The sequence below is a fragment of the Dryobates pubescens genome, chromosome 12, assembly GCF_014839835.1.
Source record: "Dryobates pubescens isolate bDryPub1 chromosome 12, bDryPub1.pri, whole genome shotgun sequence".
Taxonomy (NCBI): domain Eukaryota; kingdom Metazoa; phylum Chordata; class Aves; order Piciformes; family Picidae; genus Dryobates; species Dryobates pubescens.
In genome coordinates, this window is record NC_071623.1 from 17593264 (window position 1) to 17604992 (window position 11729).

General features: G+C 46.2%; 1 protein-coding gene across 1 annotated transcript in view; it reads right to left on the minus strand.

The window, feature by feature from the left end:
* PDE9A (phosphodiesterase 9A) overlaps positions 1 to 11152 on the minus strand; it is a 50683-nt gene extending 39531 nt beyond the window's left edge. The window contains exon 1 of the mRNA XM_009905821.2: positions 10640 to 11152. Within this exon, the coding sequence (XP_009904123.2) occupies positions 10640 to 10708 (69 nt within the window). The 5' untranslated portion in view covers positions 10709 to 11152. The remainder of the gene's footprint in view (positions 1 to 10639) is intronic.
* Positions 11153 to 11729: the final 577 nt, after the last annotated feature.

Here is an 11729-nt window from a genome sequence, read left to right on the forward strand (position 1 = left end):
ATTGGAACAGCGTGACAGTCACATGGTTCCCATGAGCCTCCTCTAAGGTGCCCTTTAAACACCTAGAGAAATCCTTCATCCAGAGGTGTTGAGCAGTACCAACCCAGACCTCTGCTACTGGCAATGGAGAAGCCATGGGAGAATACACAGGATGCCATGTCAGCGAGGCACTGCTAATGTTTGCTCATAGCCTGGGGTATCACAAGCCTGAAGAATCCAGAGAGCCAGGGCAACACTTCAAGATCTGGCCAGCCTGACTGAGAGCTGTTGTGCCTAGGATCAAGTGCACATACACTTGAGCTGAGGCTGAAGCAAGAACTTCAGTCCTGTTTTCACTGGTGGTGAGAAGCTCTCTTACTCTTGAGCAAAGCGTCAGGTGTTTTGTAGTAGAGAACGATGTTGGTCACCTCAAAAGGTCATTGATAGACATCCACCGTCCTTGTTTTCTGACCCTGATGAAATCATACCTGGCATTATCTTTACTTTATAATACACCAAGGCACCTGATTGCTGAGGCAGTTAGTAACTTCTGCCAGGAAAATGGGTGGGATTAATGCCTGGGTCTGTTTTGAAAGCCTACCTTGCCCAGCGATTGACCCTTGGTAATTAAAATACAGCAGCAATCAAAGCAATAAAACATGGCCAATCAATTTCAGATAGGCCTGAACCCCCAGTCCTAGCAGAGCACAGCATCCTGCTGGAGTGATAGCTGCTAAAATTGGCTGACAGAGCATCGGAGGGCAGGACAACCCGTGCACGCAGTGACCGAGCAGATGATGTTAATTGCGGCTGAACAGAGGGTAAAGGCTTATGATGTGCCAGGAGTGCTATTTCAGGTATTGAGGCTTCTTATTCTGGAAATCAATTATTATTGACCAGGACAGATAAGATTAAAAAAAAAAATAATTAAAAAATGGTGGTGGTGCTGGGTGTTTAAAAACCATAAAAGGTAAGAGAAGCTGACCTGACTCAGAAAGCAGCAGGAGCTTCAACGCATCAAGGATGAATGTTAATGCTTCCTTTTACTCCGGGTAATAGTGAAAGAGTGGGAAGCAAAACAAAGACTGTAGAGACTAGATCATGAGCTATCTCCCATATATGCTTTTTAGCTTTCCATACTTGGCATTTTTACTTAAGTTTGCTAAAAGTGGATTTGTGAATCACCCACCACACTTTGGTACTCATCTCAGGATGGTTGTCCTCATGTCTGGGTTTTTTACTTGAACCACACTTTGGTACTCATCTCAGGATGCTTGTCCTCAGATGTCTGGGGTTTTTTAATCAAAGAGCATATGCTGCTAAATTTTTCTTCTGTTGAAACCTACTGAGCTTTTCTGACCAACTAGCTTCTGTTCTAAACCAAAGCAGCCAGCCTCAGACATTTCCCATCAATATGGAATTGTTATTGACTGCAAGTTATGTTTCCAATAAGGTTCATGTCAGTTGTGTGGATGGAATATGTGTTTTGTAGAGAGAGCAGCACAGTACTGTGTACTATTGATGGCTCCAGCACAGTATAGGAATTGTATTTGCCTAAAGTCCATTATCATTGCAGGGACATTAGCAACATGAAGGCAATATAGTGACATTTGGCTTTCATCCATACTTCAGCCATCTAGATCACGTGGTTTCTCCCATGATCAGGGAAGTTGTTGACCTGCAGCTTTGAGGACAGGCAGCCCTGTTGGCACTAACTGCAGTAGTAAGCATCTTACATAGTCCTCTAAAGATGTCTTTGCTTGGGTAGTTGTCCTGAAGCCATTGCTGTTCAGTCTGGATCTCCACAGTTATACTTCTCTGGCATTGTTTGTAGGTCTGATCCATATTCACAGTCAGTGCTGAGGGACTTCATCTTCTTTCAAACCTGTCTCATCTATTTCTGACCCACAGTCATTGTCTTGGTGATGTCCTGTTCCCATGCCTGGGTGGAAAGCCACTGCTACAGCTTCTCACAGCGGCTTCTTCCCTGCATTAACACCTGGCACTGGAAGATGTCATTGTTTAGGACAGGACTGAGACCTTGCTGTGGAGTATAACAGAGGTCAAAGACAGGATCCTACGTGGGCTATGATCATGTGCGTATGGAGCACAGACAGGTTTCCCCATAATACACATCCAAAAAGTGCATAATCACACAGGTCAGCACAGCTCAAAAAAGCCAGGGATGCAGCTCCTGACACACCTCCTCCAAAAAAAAGAGTGGACACAGGGACTCCAGTGTTGCCTGCTGGTGCAAGAGTCTCCTGTAAGACAGATGGCACAAGACACTCAGCTGTCAGTGTCATTTCTGAAAGCCAAGTCAAAGCCAAAATCATGTGTAAGCAGAATCACAGTAGTGATACACTGCATGGGAATGGGAAACAGTGGCCTCTGCTTCATCTTGCAGATTGATGACTAAATGCCATGAAGAAAATCAGCCACATATAAGCCCTGTTAATTACATTTCCCCTGGATTCGTGCCAGGAGGAAAAGAATGCATTCCTCAAAAGCAAGGCAGCATCTGCACACAATCCCTTTCTACTGTGTGAGAGTTCAGTTTATTTCATATTTCTATCCTTGTTACTGTTAGCAAAGCTTCTACCAAGTCTAGGAAAAAATGCCAGAAAGACTGGTCTTCTCTGAGTGCTTATCTTGATTGTTTCAACCAGTCTCCATCAAGACCACGAGGCAGCCATTTGATTGAAGTGGGGAATACTGTCTGTCTGCCTTGGAAAACAAAACAGAGCCAAGCAGAATGAATAATAACCGAGGCTTTTTGGAGTGGAAACAATATTGTGGTGAAGCATGCAGTGACTGTGAAGTAGGACAGGGCAACTCTATGGGGATGCCTGCTTCCTAGCCCACAGTTTGCTTCTGTGAGACTGGCTTCTTTTCCAGAGACAGTTCTGCATTTTTTGGAAACATATTGTTCTGAAATAGGAGGCCATTGCCTCTTGGTCCATAGTATCCACCTCTGCATATAGGGCAAAGATTAAAAAGCCCATCTCAGAAAGAGCAGGGATTAAGAGCCGTAGTACTCTGTCTGCCTTTCCCACTCAGAGGAGCAGTTCAATATTAAGGACTGGGATAGAGATATTACTGAGGGACCACTGTGCACACACTCTGCAATCTACCAGTTTACAACTAATCACATTACATTTTGCTTTCAGATAGGACAGGTAAAAACACAGCTTACAAATCCAATTTCTGTTCTGTATTTGATCCTCAGAACAGCTAATCCTCTCTGTAAACTGCAAACCCTGCTCAGAATGCTGTCCTGTTCTGGTCTGCCACTGGTAATGGTTTTGTTCTTGTTTTCACCCTAGTAAAATTCCTGAACAAATAATGCAGAAATCCTTTCAAAGCCCACATAGTTTCCTGTCCCTCTGGTGGTCTCAACCTGCTGTATTTCAGACTTTTAGCACTTGGTGATGTCTTTCACTCAGCTCAGTGAGCAATGTTCAGAGTCAGGGATGAAATTGCAGAGTTGAAACAATCTCAAATGATAATCTTTCACTAATGAGATTGGAGGAGAGTGTGTCAGAAAAGACTCTTGTAAACTGGGATATGTGTCTTGCATGATCTGTAAAAATTGCTGCTGCTCCTGTAAGAACAGTTTGCATGGAGGATTTCTGAATTGCTAGGGCAGAGGGGTGATATGAAGCTTTTTGCTGTGATTTTTTTCTGTCTCTCTGGTGGTCTTTGTTGTCCATATCAAGACGAAGCAGGATCCAGACTTTTAGATACCACTCTGTAGAAATCACTGGATGGGATTAATAGTTTTAAATGTGTAAGCAAAGAGGTTTTCTTCAAAAAAACACACCAAAAAATAGTGATAAATGACCTGTCACCCGTAGGTCCCAATACCCAGCAGAAGCCTTACCTAAAATCCCATTTCTAAACATGTTCCAAGTTTTGCACTCTTTGGACTAAGATGTAAGTATAGCATGAGCCCAGGTACATCCAAACTATCTGCCTGCTTTTTATTTCTCACACTAATTAACAGCTGGTATTTGTGAAAACTGCTCAGTTCCTCTGTGCTTCAACTGTTAGGTAGTATTAAAAATAGTATGCCAGATTTGCCATCTGTTTGATACAGTAGGAGCTCCTCTAAGAGAAGAACAGAAAATAAGTGCACGTGTGGGGAAGAAAACAAGAGAGCCCTCAGCTGAGACTGTCCAAGCCAAAATGAAAGCTCCCCCAAGCTCTTCAAACATCACTTCTGTCAAAGGGTGGGGGAGCATCATAGAGGTTTTGCTTGGAAAAACCAGAACTCTGTAGTCCTGCTGATTCACACTTAGCTTCAGGCAGTGATGCAGCTTGACAGTGTTCACTTCAGCAGGACACCCGAGTGAGAGGTAGGGCTGGGATTTGTCTGATGTAAGTTTAACCACCTACAAGGTCGGCATCTCTCGCATGTCACTCTGCTAGACTCACTCTCTCCCCAGCAGAGGAAGAGGACAACTTCCAAAGGGTAAATCAGCTCACATGCCTCTGAAACGCAGTTTGAGGCATGATGAATCACTCTCTGGAGACACCACCGGAGGCTGTGGGGGAACCTGTGTGAGTATCTTGGAGCAGTCATCACTAACTTGTAGACAGCTGCGGTGAATGGTTAAGTGGGGTGAAGCCCTTTAGTTTCCTAGTCATGTACATTACCTTCAAATAAGAAACGAGAGCCTCCAGAGAGAGCTGAGGGATCAGGATCCTGAGGCATGTGGCTACATGGTAAGTCACAATTCCCATCCCTGTAACATCCCTGAACAGAGAGCTATGGAAAAAGAAACTGTTCCCATTTCAGGAAAGAGAAAACATCTAGGATATGCTCATTCATATGATCCCCTGACTAATCTTGGACATCCATTGAGAGGGCCAGCATGGCAGTGGTTGGCAATTTCACTATGAGCAAGGAAAGATCTCTTTACTTTTTAGAGTAATTGGGGCTTGTAGAAGAAGTGAGATTACTAGTGACTGTACTGAGGGACATATTACTAATATTCAGTCTTTCAGTACTAATGATTAATGGCACAATATAACCAGGAACTAGAAAGGCTGATTGTGAGAGGCTGAGCTGAAAGATTATTTTCTGCAGCAGCCATAAAAGTATTTCAGCCTTTGACAAATAACACAAATGCCCATGCTCTGCCTTTTCTTAACATGAAAAGGGCACATGTTTGCTACTAATGGAGTGCTAAGTGCAATTAACCCTGTAGCACAAAAATGCATTAGGCTTGAAACCAAATACCCTCACTAAGGGTGAGTGAAGCTAGGCTGCTTGCTTCAAAGCTACTCACAATTTATATCTGACATTACAACATTCTTGATCATAAAGGGCTGTTTGAAGGGCAAGGAGAGTTAACAGAGTTAGGAAAAGCAGGTGTGGTGGGAGGCCAGTGAAAAGGCAATTGGCAGATGTAGAAGTAAATTCACTAGAAAGGTGCTAGAAACAAAATGAGTTTGTTTTGCTTGTGCTAAGACAGAAGAGCTGTATACGAGTAGCATAAATTGCTACAAGTGGCCTGTCCAAATCCATCAATAATGCTAGCAGGAGAGCTTTACTCTTACACTTTGTCTTGGCTAATGTGAGATTAAACTGCTACAGCTATATTAGCATGTGACTTTGGGAAGGTAAAAGCAGTAAACAAGGCTTTCTGTGTAATGGGTATAGAACTATGCTGGAATTACAGAGATATGCTGGGATTACGGTTTGCCCCTCTAAATGCTCAGAGGAACCATTGTTGAGGAGGAAAGAGAAGGAGCACAAGAGAGAGAGGTCTTGAGTATGACATTTTCTTTCACATTTTTAAAAGCACGCTTTTAAGACATTTTTACTCTTTCAAATGTTTATGTGCTGTGTTGTGATGGAGGTTTATGAACCTGCTCTTCATTTCTTGCTGCTTTACAGCAAGAACATCTAGAAGCCGCCCTGAGTTCACTGGGGCCAGCTAAACTCAGGGAGGCAAGGTTAGCCAGGACCACTGGCCAGACACAGGCTGTGCTACCTTGCACACCTCACCCACAAGGATCTGCCAGCACTGAGAAAATGGCTTTAATCACACAAAAATATACTTATGCCTCACTGTGCTAAGGCTGATTTTGACATCAGCTTGCCCATCCATGGGAAGAACCTGCAAACACCAACAAGACAGAGTGGGTCCTGGAGGTATCTGTGTCCTGACTGCCCATGAAGTGGGGGGGCTTCTTTCCCCCTCTCTGACAGTCAGCAGCTGAAAGGGTGTTGTCCTATATCCTCAGTTCAAACAAGTAGGAATGAATCACTTGGTACTGATCATCAAGTCCTTAGTTTTCTGCTGTGTTTTGGGTTTAATCTGAATCCAGTTTGGCATGTTGAAAATAGCACAGGGAGCTTTGGAAAAATCTGTTGGGTTTGCTAGAGTGTGAGCATTTATACCACAGTTGCTGTTGCTCTAATTAAAAGGAAAAGCTCACGTGGCAGAAATTATTCCTGTACACTGACATTTCCATGTAGTAACTACAGCACCAAAGCAGTCCAAATGTTGTTCTGTTCATTGCAGACCTTGAATCAAGCGGAACAATGGTTGTGGAGGGCTCAGTGTCCTGCTCCATGGGTCAGTACAGTAGATTACCAGAAATGTTGAAATCAGTAAATTTCTTTGAGGAAAGAGAGCAGGTCATTTCTCTGGCATCCAGAACGGCTCAGTAAACCAGAAACAATAACTCAAACATTCTTTGCTTGGTTTCTGAAGAGGAAGAAAATACCACTCTGAATGATTTCATAGAATCCATGACAAAGGCAGCAGTTCCTTTCTTCCCCCTCCCACCCCCCTGCCAGTTAGTTCAGGCTCTGTACCCCTATGACATTCCATCCTTGTTACAAGTGTGGTGTTGATTAAGACACTGGAAACAAACCCTCTCAAATTAAGCATTTTGCTCCTTACAACTCTGTAAGTAAAGCCCCTAGCCTGTCAGAGTTGTCAATGAGAGCCATGAAGCCACCCACCTGGGAATAAGACCACTGGGTGATTTGGCTCTGCTACCATTTCAGTCTCAAAGGTCAAAAGAAAACGTTCCCAAGTAGCTTCTTCATGGAAAGAAAAAAAAAAAAGGAAGGGCATGAGCTAGGGAACATTTTCTTGTTGGTGGATTATTAATTGGAAACAGACTCAATAGGATTCTTTTCTGAAAAATGCAGACAAAGGGTTAATAACATTATGAAGAAAATAGGACTCCAGTTTAGGCTGAAGTTTGATGCATTAAACCTCACTTCTCAGCTAGCAGGTTGGGGGTTTGGGTGCTTGACCCCATCTAGTGGCATTCCAGGAACAAGAAGCACCATGGTGGTACTGCAAGATTACCTTATCTACATGAAACGGCCGTGGCTTCCCCCCTGCCCTGCCCTCTTCTCAGCCTGGCAGCAGAGCCGGCTATAGTAGAGGTGGCACACGGACATCTTTGAGGGGTGTGCTGAGCAGAGGGAGGTGTGTGTCCAGGCGGGTAGGTAATGGAGTGCTGCACCGCTCTGGGGGGAGGCTTCTTTAAAAATAGATAAACTGAGCAGCTCTTGTTTCCCCCAGGTGAACGCTGCCTTTGCTCAGGCACTGGGTAGGAAGTGCATTACTCTGTAATTTCGTGTTTCAATCAGCTCCCAGAACAAGTGACACCTTTGAAATTGGTTTGCACAGAGCCCTGGTTCAGTGTGCGATTATAATGCCATAAAGCTTTGATCTTCCCTCTCTTACAGCTCTGGCACAGCTGTCCCCTCCATCTCTTGCTTCGTGCTTGGCTCTGCCTTCACCAGCTCAATAGGTGACTGTCTCATAGGAGACCCCCATCCCCTGCCCCTTGATTGGGATGCAGCTATTAGCCCAAAGCCTTCCCCTGACAACCCTTCTGGGGATCTTGATCTCACATGCCTGTGGGGGTACCATGGTTGGCACCCTGTGGGTTGGGCTGGGTCATCTGATGTCCCTCCCAAAGCAGAACTCTTGCTGCTCCAAGATGGAGAAATGCTCAGTCAGCTCTGCCCACTGGAGGACAGCCCATCTCTATGGTCAGCTTCGGAGAAGATCATTTTGTGCCTGCCTATACCTCTGACAGGTCAGTTTATCAAACAACGAGGAGTCTTTGGGGATGCAGGCAGGATGGGGACAAGGGGAAAGGGCAGGAGCTGTGGAAGTTGTGGAGACAAGGGCTAAACTTCCCCAACGTGATGTAGAAGTGATACAGAGCAGCACTGGGCTGGGCTCCTCTCTGCTTCTCACCTCTCACCTCCCACTTCCCTCCCACAGGAGGCTACTGGACTCCTGGGTGTTCATGGCACTGGCCTTGTGTGTATGTGGACCTCAACCCTTCCTCTTGGGCAATCTAGTCTCAGATGTGGCTCTGCATTCAACCTCCTTTATTTCAGTGATGACTGAGAAGGGTTTCAAAGCCAGCAAGCTCCCCTTTGGTGATGGCTGCATCCCTTTGCCCTCCCCACTGTGCCTCTCTGGGCCTGCCAACACACAAACCTACTTAGCTTAATTCAACTCTCCTGTTGCCGAGCATTTTCAAGTACTCATCTGCAATGCGTGGGTTCCCGGGGGAGATGGCACGCAGCTCTCTGTGCCTCGTTTGTCCCTTCATGTACCTTGAGGAGAAACAACTTTTCCCAAAGTCAGCAGCACATCCTACGGTTGCTCAGGTAGAAATTCAGGATGAGGCCATGGAAACACCAAATTACCTGTGCATAATTGCCACCTCAACTAGTGCCATTGTAGAATGCCCATTTCCATAGCATGACTCTATGATGTCCAGCAAGCCAGTTCAAACTTAACAAGTGTTGCTATAATGAAGCTTATACCTTATTACAGGGTTGATGAATAGCTCAGCATTGATTTAATGAGTTCCCTTTCAGAAGCCTCCAATACTGCATTCCTAGGAAGATTACTGGTTGGTGTGGGGTTTTTTCTTTCTAATGATGTTGTTACTTAGGAGGCATGAGAATCTGAGGCATGCCCTGCTTACCCCTGGGTGAACCCCATTTACATGGTGTTTTTACAGCAGGAATTCTTCCAAACATTGCACAGATGGAATTTCACATATGACAAAAGAAACAGATAAAGTTTATTGAGGAAAAATAACTCCTTAATATTGCCAGAGTATGCATTTGCTCGCTCCTACAATTGTGCCTCTTCAGTGTTTTTAGCGTCACAAGTGCTCGCCAGGGACTGGTTCTGAGAAATGTTTTGTTCTTTGTTGGTTTTGTTTTCTTAAACCAGCACAGATGACAGACAATGTGTGTTACCAGCAGCTATGGAAACACTCACTACCCTTTCAAAATACTGAAACATTTTCATACTGAACTGTAAGGATGCCAGAGCTTCATACGAGCCTTGCCTCTAGGGACTGTCAGGTAACCAACTCATTAGAACCCCAGCAAAATCAAAGCAGTGCCTCCTGCACAGCAGAGCCAGCATGCTGCTGCCCACCAGTACAGAAGAGCCCACAGCAGCAAAGGGACCACTGTCACGTGTGAGCCCTGAGATGGTTGAAGGGGAACAGTCTGCTCTGGGGAACCTGGCCCAGATTTGGATTCTCTGAGGTCTTGTTCCTGAGGACACAACTTTGGTGGCTGCGGTGGGTCTCCAGGGAAATGGCAGAGGGGACCAGAGGTAACAGAGGCATGGGTGATGGGATGGGACTGCGAGTATCAGCTTTACCTCCCTCCCTGTGTGGTCACCCACACAGCAAAGGGCAGGGAAGGAAAAGGATATCTTTGCTGCTTCTTTTTAAAGGAGAGACATAATGTGAGGCTGAGTGAAATTACAATGAAGAGCAGAAAGACAAGAGAGAGAGATTTGAATTTTGCAAGTCGGAGTTTACTTGCTCTTGAGCTTGGCATCAGCTCTCTGTTACCACAAAGGCAATTGGTTTGTGGCCAAGGAATTGCTGACAAAAAAAAAGAAGACAAAAAATACCCACAAAATCGCGGCGGCATTGTTTCTGTTTAAAAGCAGCGGGCTGTCAGCTCAGCGGCGTGCGAGCTCTCCCTGTCAGCCAGAATACATTTCTCCAGCAATTTTCTCTGCGCTGTGAACCGTGGTTAAGCAAACAAGGCAGGCTAATGGAAGTGAAAGTTTTAATTAATGTTTACCGTCATTTACGAGCAACTTGGCAAAGGTGATGAGGACGCCACAGCCCCCCCAGCAATGCAGCAGCACACCCCATCGCGCAAAAGCCAGGCACCTGCCTGCCTACCATTAGGAAATGCCCATTGCTAAACCCCCCCCTCCCCAGGCAGGCAGTCTCCAAACAACTCAGCACAACATGGTTTCCAGCTCCCTCTGCTTGGGTGAAAACATCTCCGCAGGCAAAACTTTGTAATCACATCGCGATGCTACTCGGGGAGAGGAAGTCTGCATGGCTAATAAAGCAAGGATCCCCTCCTGGCAGTGCCCAGCCCTCCCCTGCTGACAGCCTCCCCTTCCCCTTTAAATAAACATTCATGTACAAAGCAGAACCCACTCAAGATCCCCCCGCCCTTCCTCTTAAAAAGAGGTTTGAAGCCCGCAACGACGCTGAATGCAAGCAGGAGTCTAACTCGCGGCACAGAAAGAGGTCGTGCAGCAAGCACAGCCGGCAGCCGCCGCCGCTGCCGCCGCCGAAGATGCTACTTTGTGAAAAACAGCAAAAGTACCTTTTGAATTCTTCCGTCGATATCCAAATAAATGCACTTGGACCGGTAAGTTGAAGAGGCAGATCCCATCTTGCTACAGCTGGGCTTTCACTGGACCTTTTTTCCCGGCGTCAAGCAGAGCAGAAAATAAGGTTTATTGTACCGAGCCGAGCCACCGCTGCCTGACAGTTTGGTGTCCCCGCGCTTCTGTATCCCACTGCACTCTCATTCTGGGAAGGTCCCTCCTCTAACGTGCAAGCATTTTGCTGTGTCTCTGTCTCTCTCTGCCACCTCCTTTTAGTTTTGCTTCCCTTCAAATCCAGCTGCCTCGGACAGGGAAAGACACAGGCTCCAGACGCTGTCTGTAAGTGCCCTCTCGATTCCCATAGCAACAGCCCCCCTTGGCTTTAGGGCTGAGAGCTGCTGGGCATCCGCATTGCCACTCTGACCCTGAGGCTGACCGCCTCCTGTTAGAGGCAAGATCTAGTGTCACTTATTCCTTGGGAGGGGCTGGGAGGTGGGAAAACCTCTTTCATCAGGATGGTGAGAGATGTCATTTATGTTGAAATAGGACCATAATTAGTAATTAGTGCCAACCCTTCTAGTGAGCTGCCTGCAGCACCTTGCAAGCAGTGTGGCGGGTTCCCAGCTGTGCCCTGCATTTGAAGTGAGCTCATATGGGGTTCAGACTGTCTCAGCCCAAACTCAGTAGCTTAATTTCCACATCCCCCCTGTAACCATCACAAGGACAGAAAGAAAAAGCACCAGCTTTTTTTCCCCCCTCCCTGTAAACTCCAGGAGCTCAAAGAAAGCGTAAAGCCCATGCTCTCACCCAGCGCCATCTGTGCCACCCCCAGAGTGAAGGAATTTGTTATTTAACGGAATGTGAAGTGTCCTGGCAAAGGCATCTCCCATGGGAAGGCACAGCCAAAAACCAGGAGGGACCAAACCGTCCGATGGTCGATTCCCTGAGCAGATGCCAAATGCCATCTGCTGTGTGTCTGTGCTGTGTTGCAGTGCCTCTGATTGTGGGGAGCTGAAGCAGCAGTGGGTGATGCTCAGCCACAGAGGGGACAGGGTGTTGGAGGCAGCAGCTCCTCCAGCCTCACCT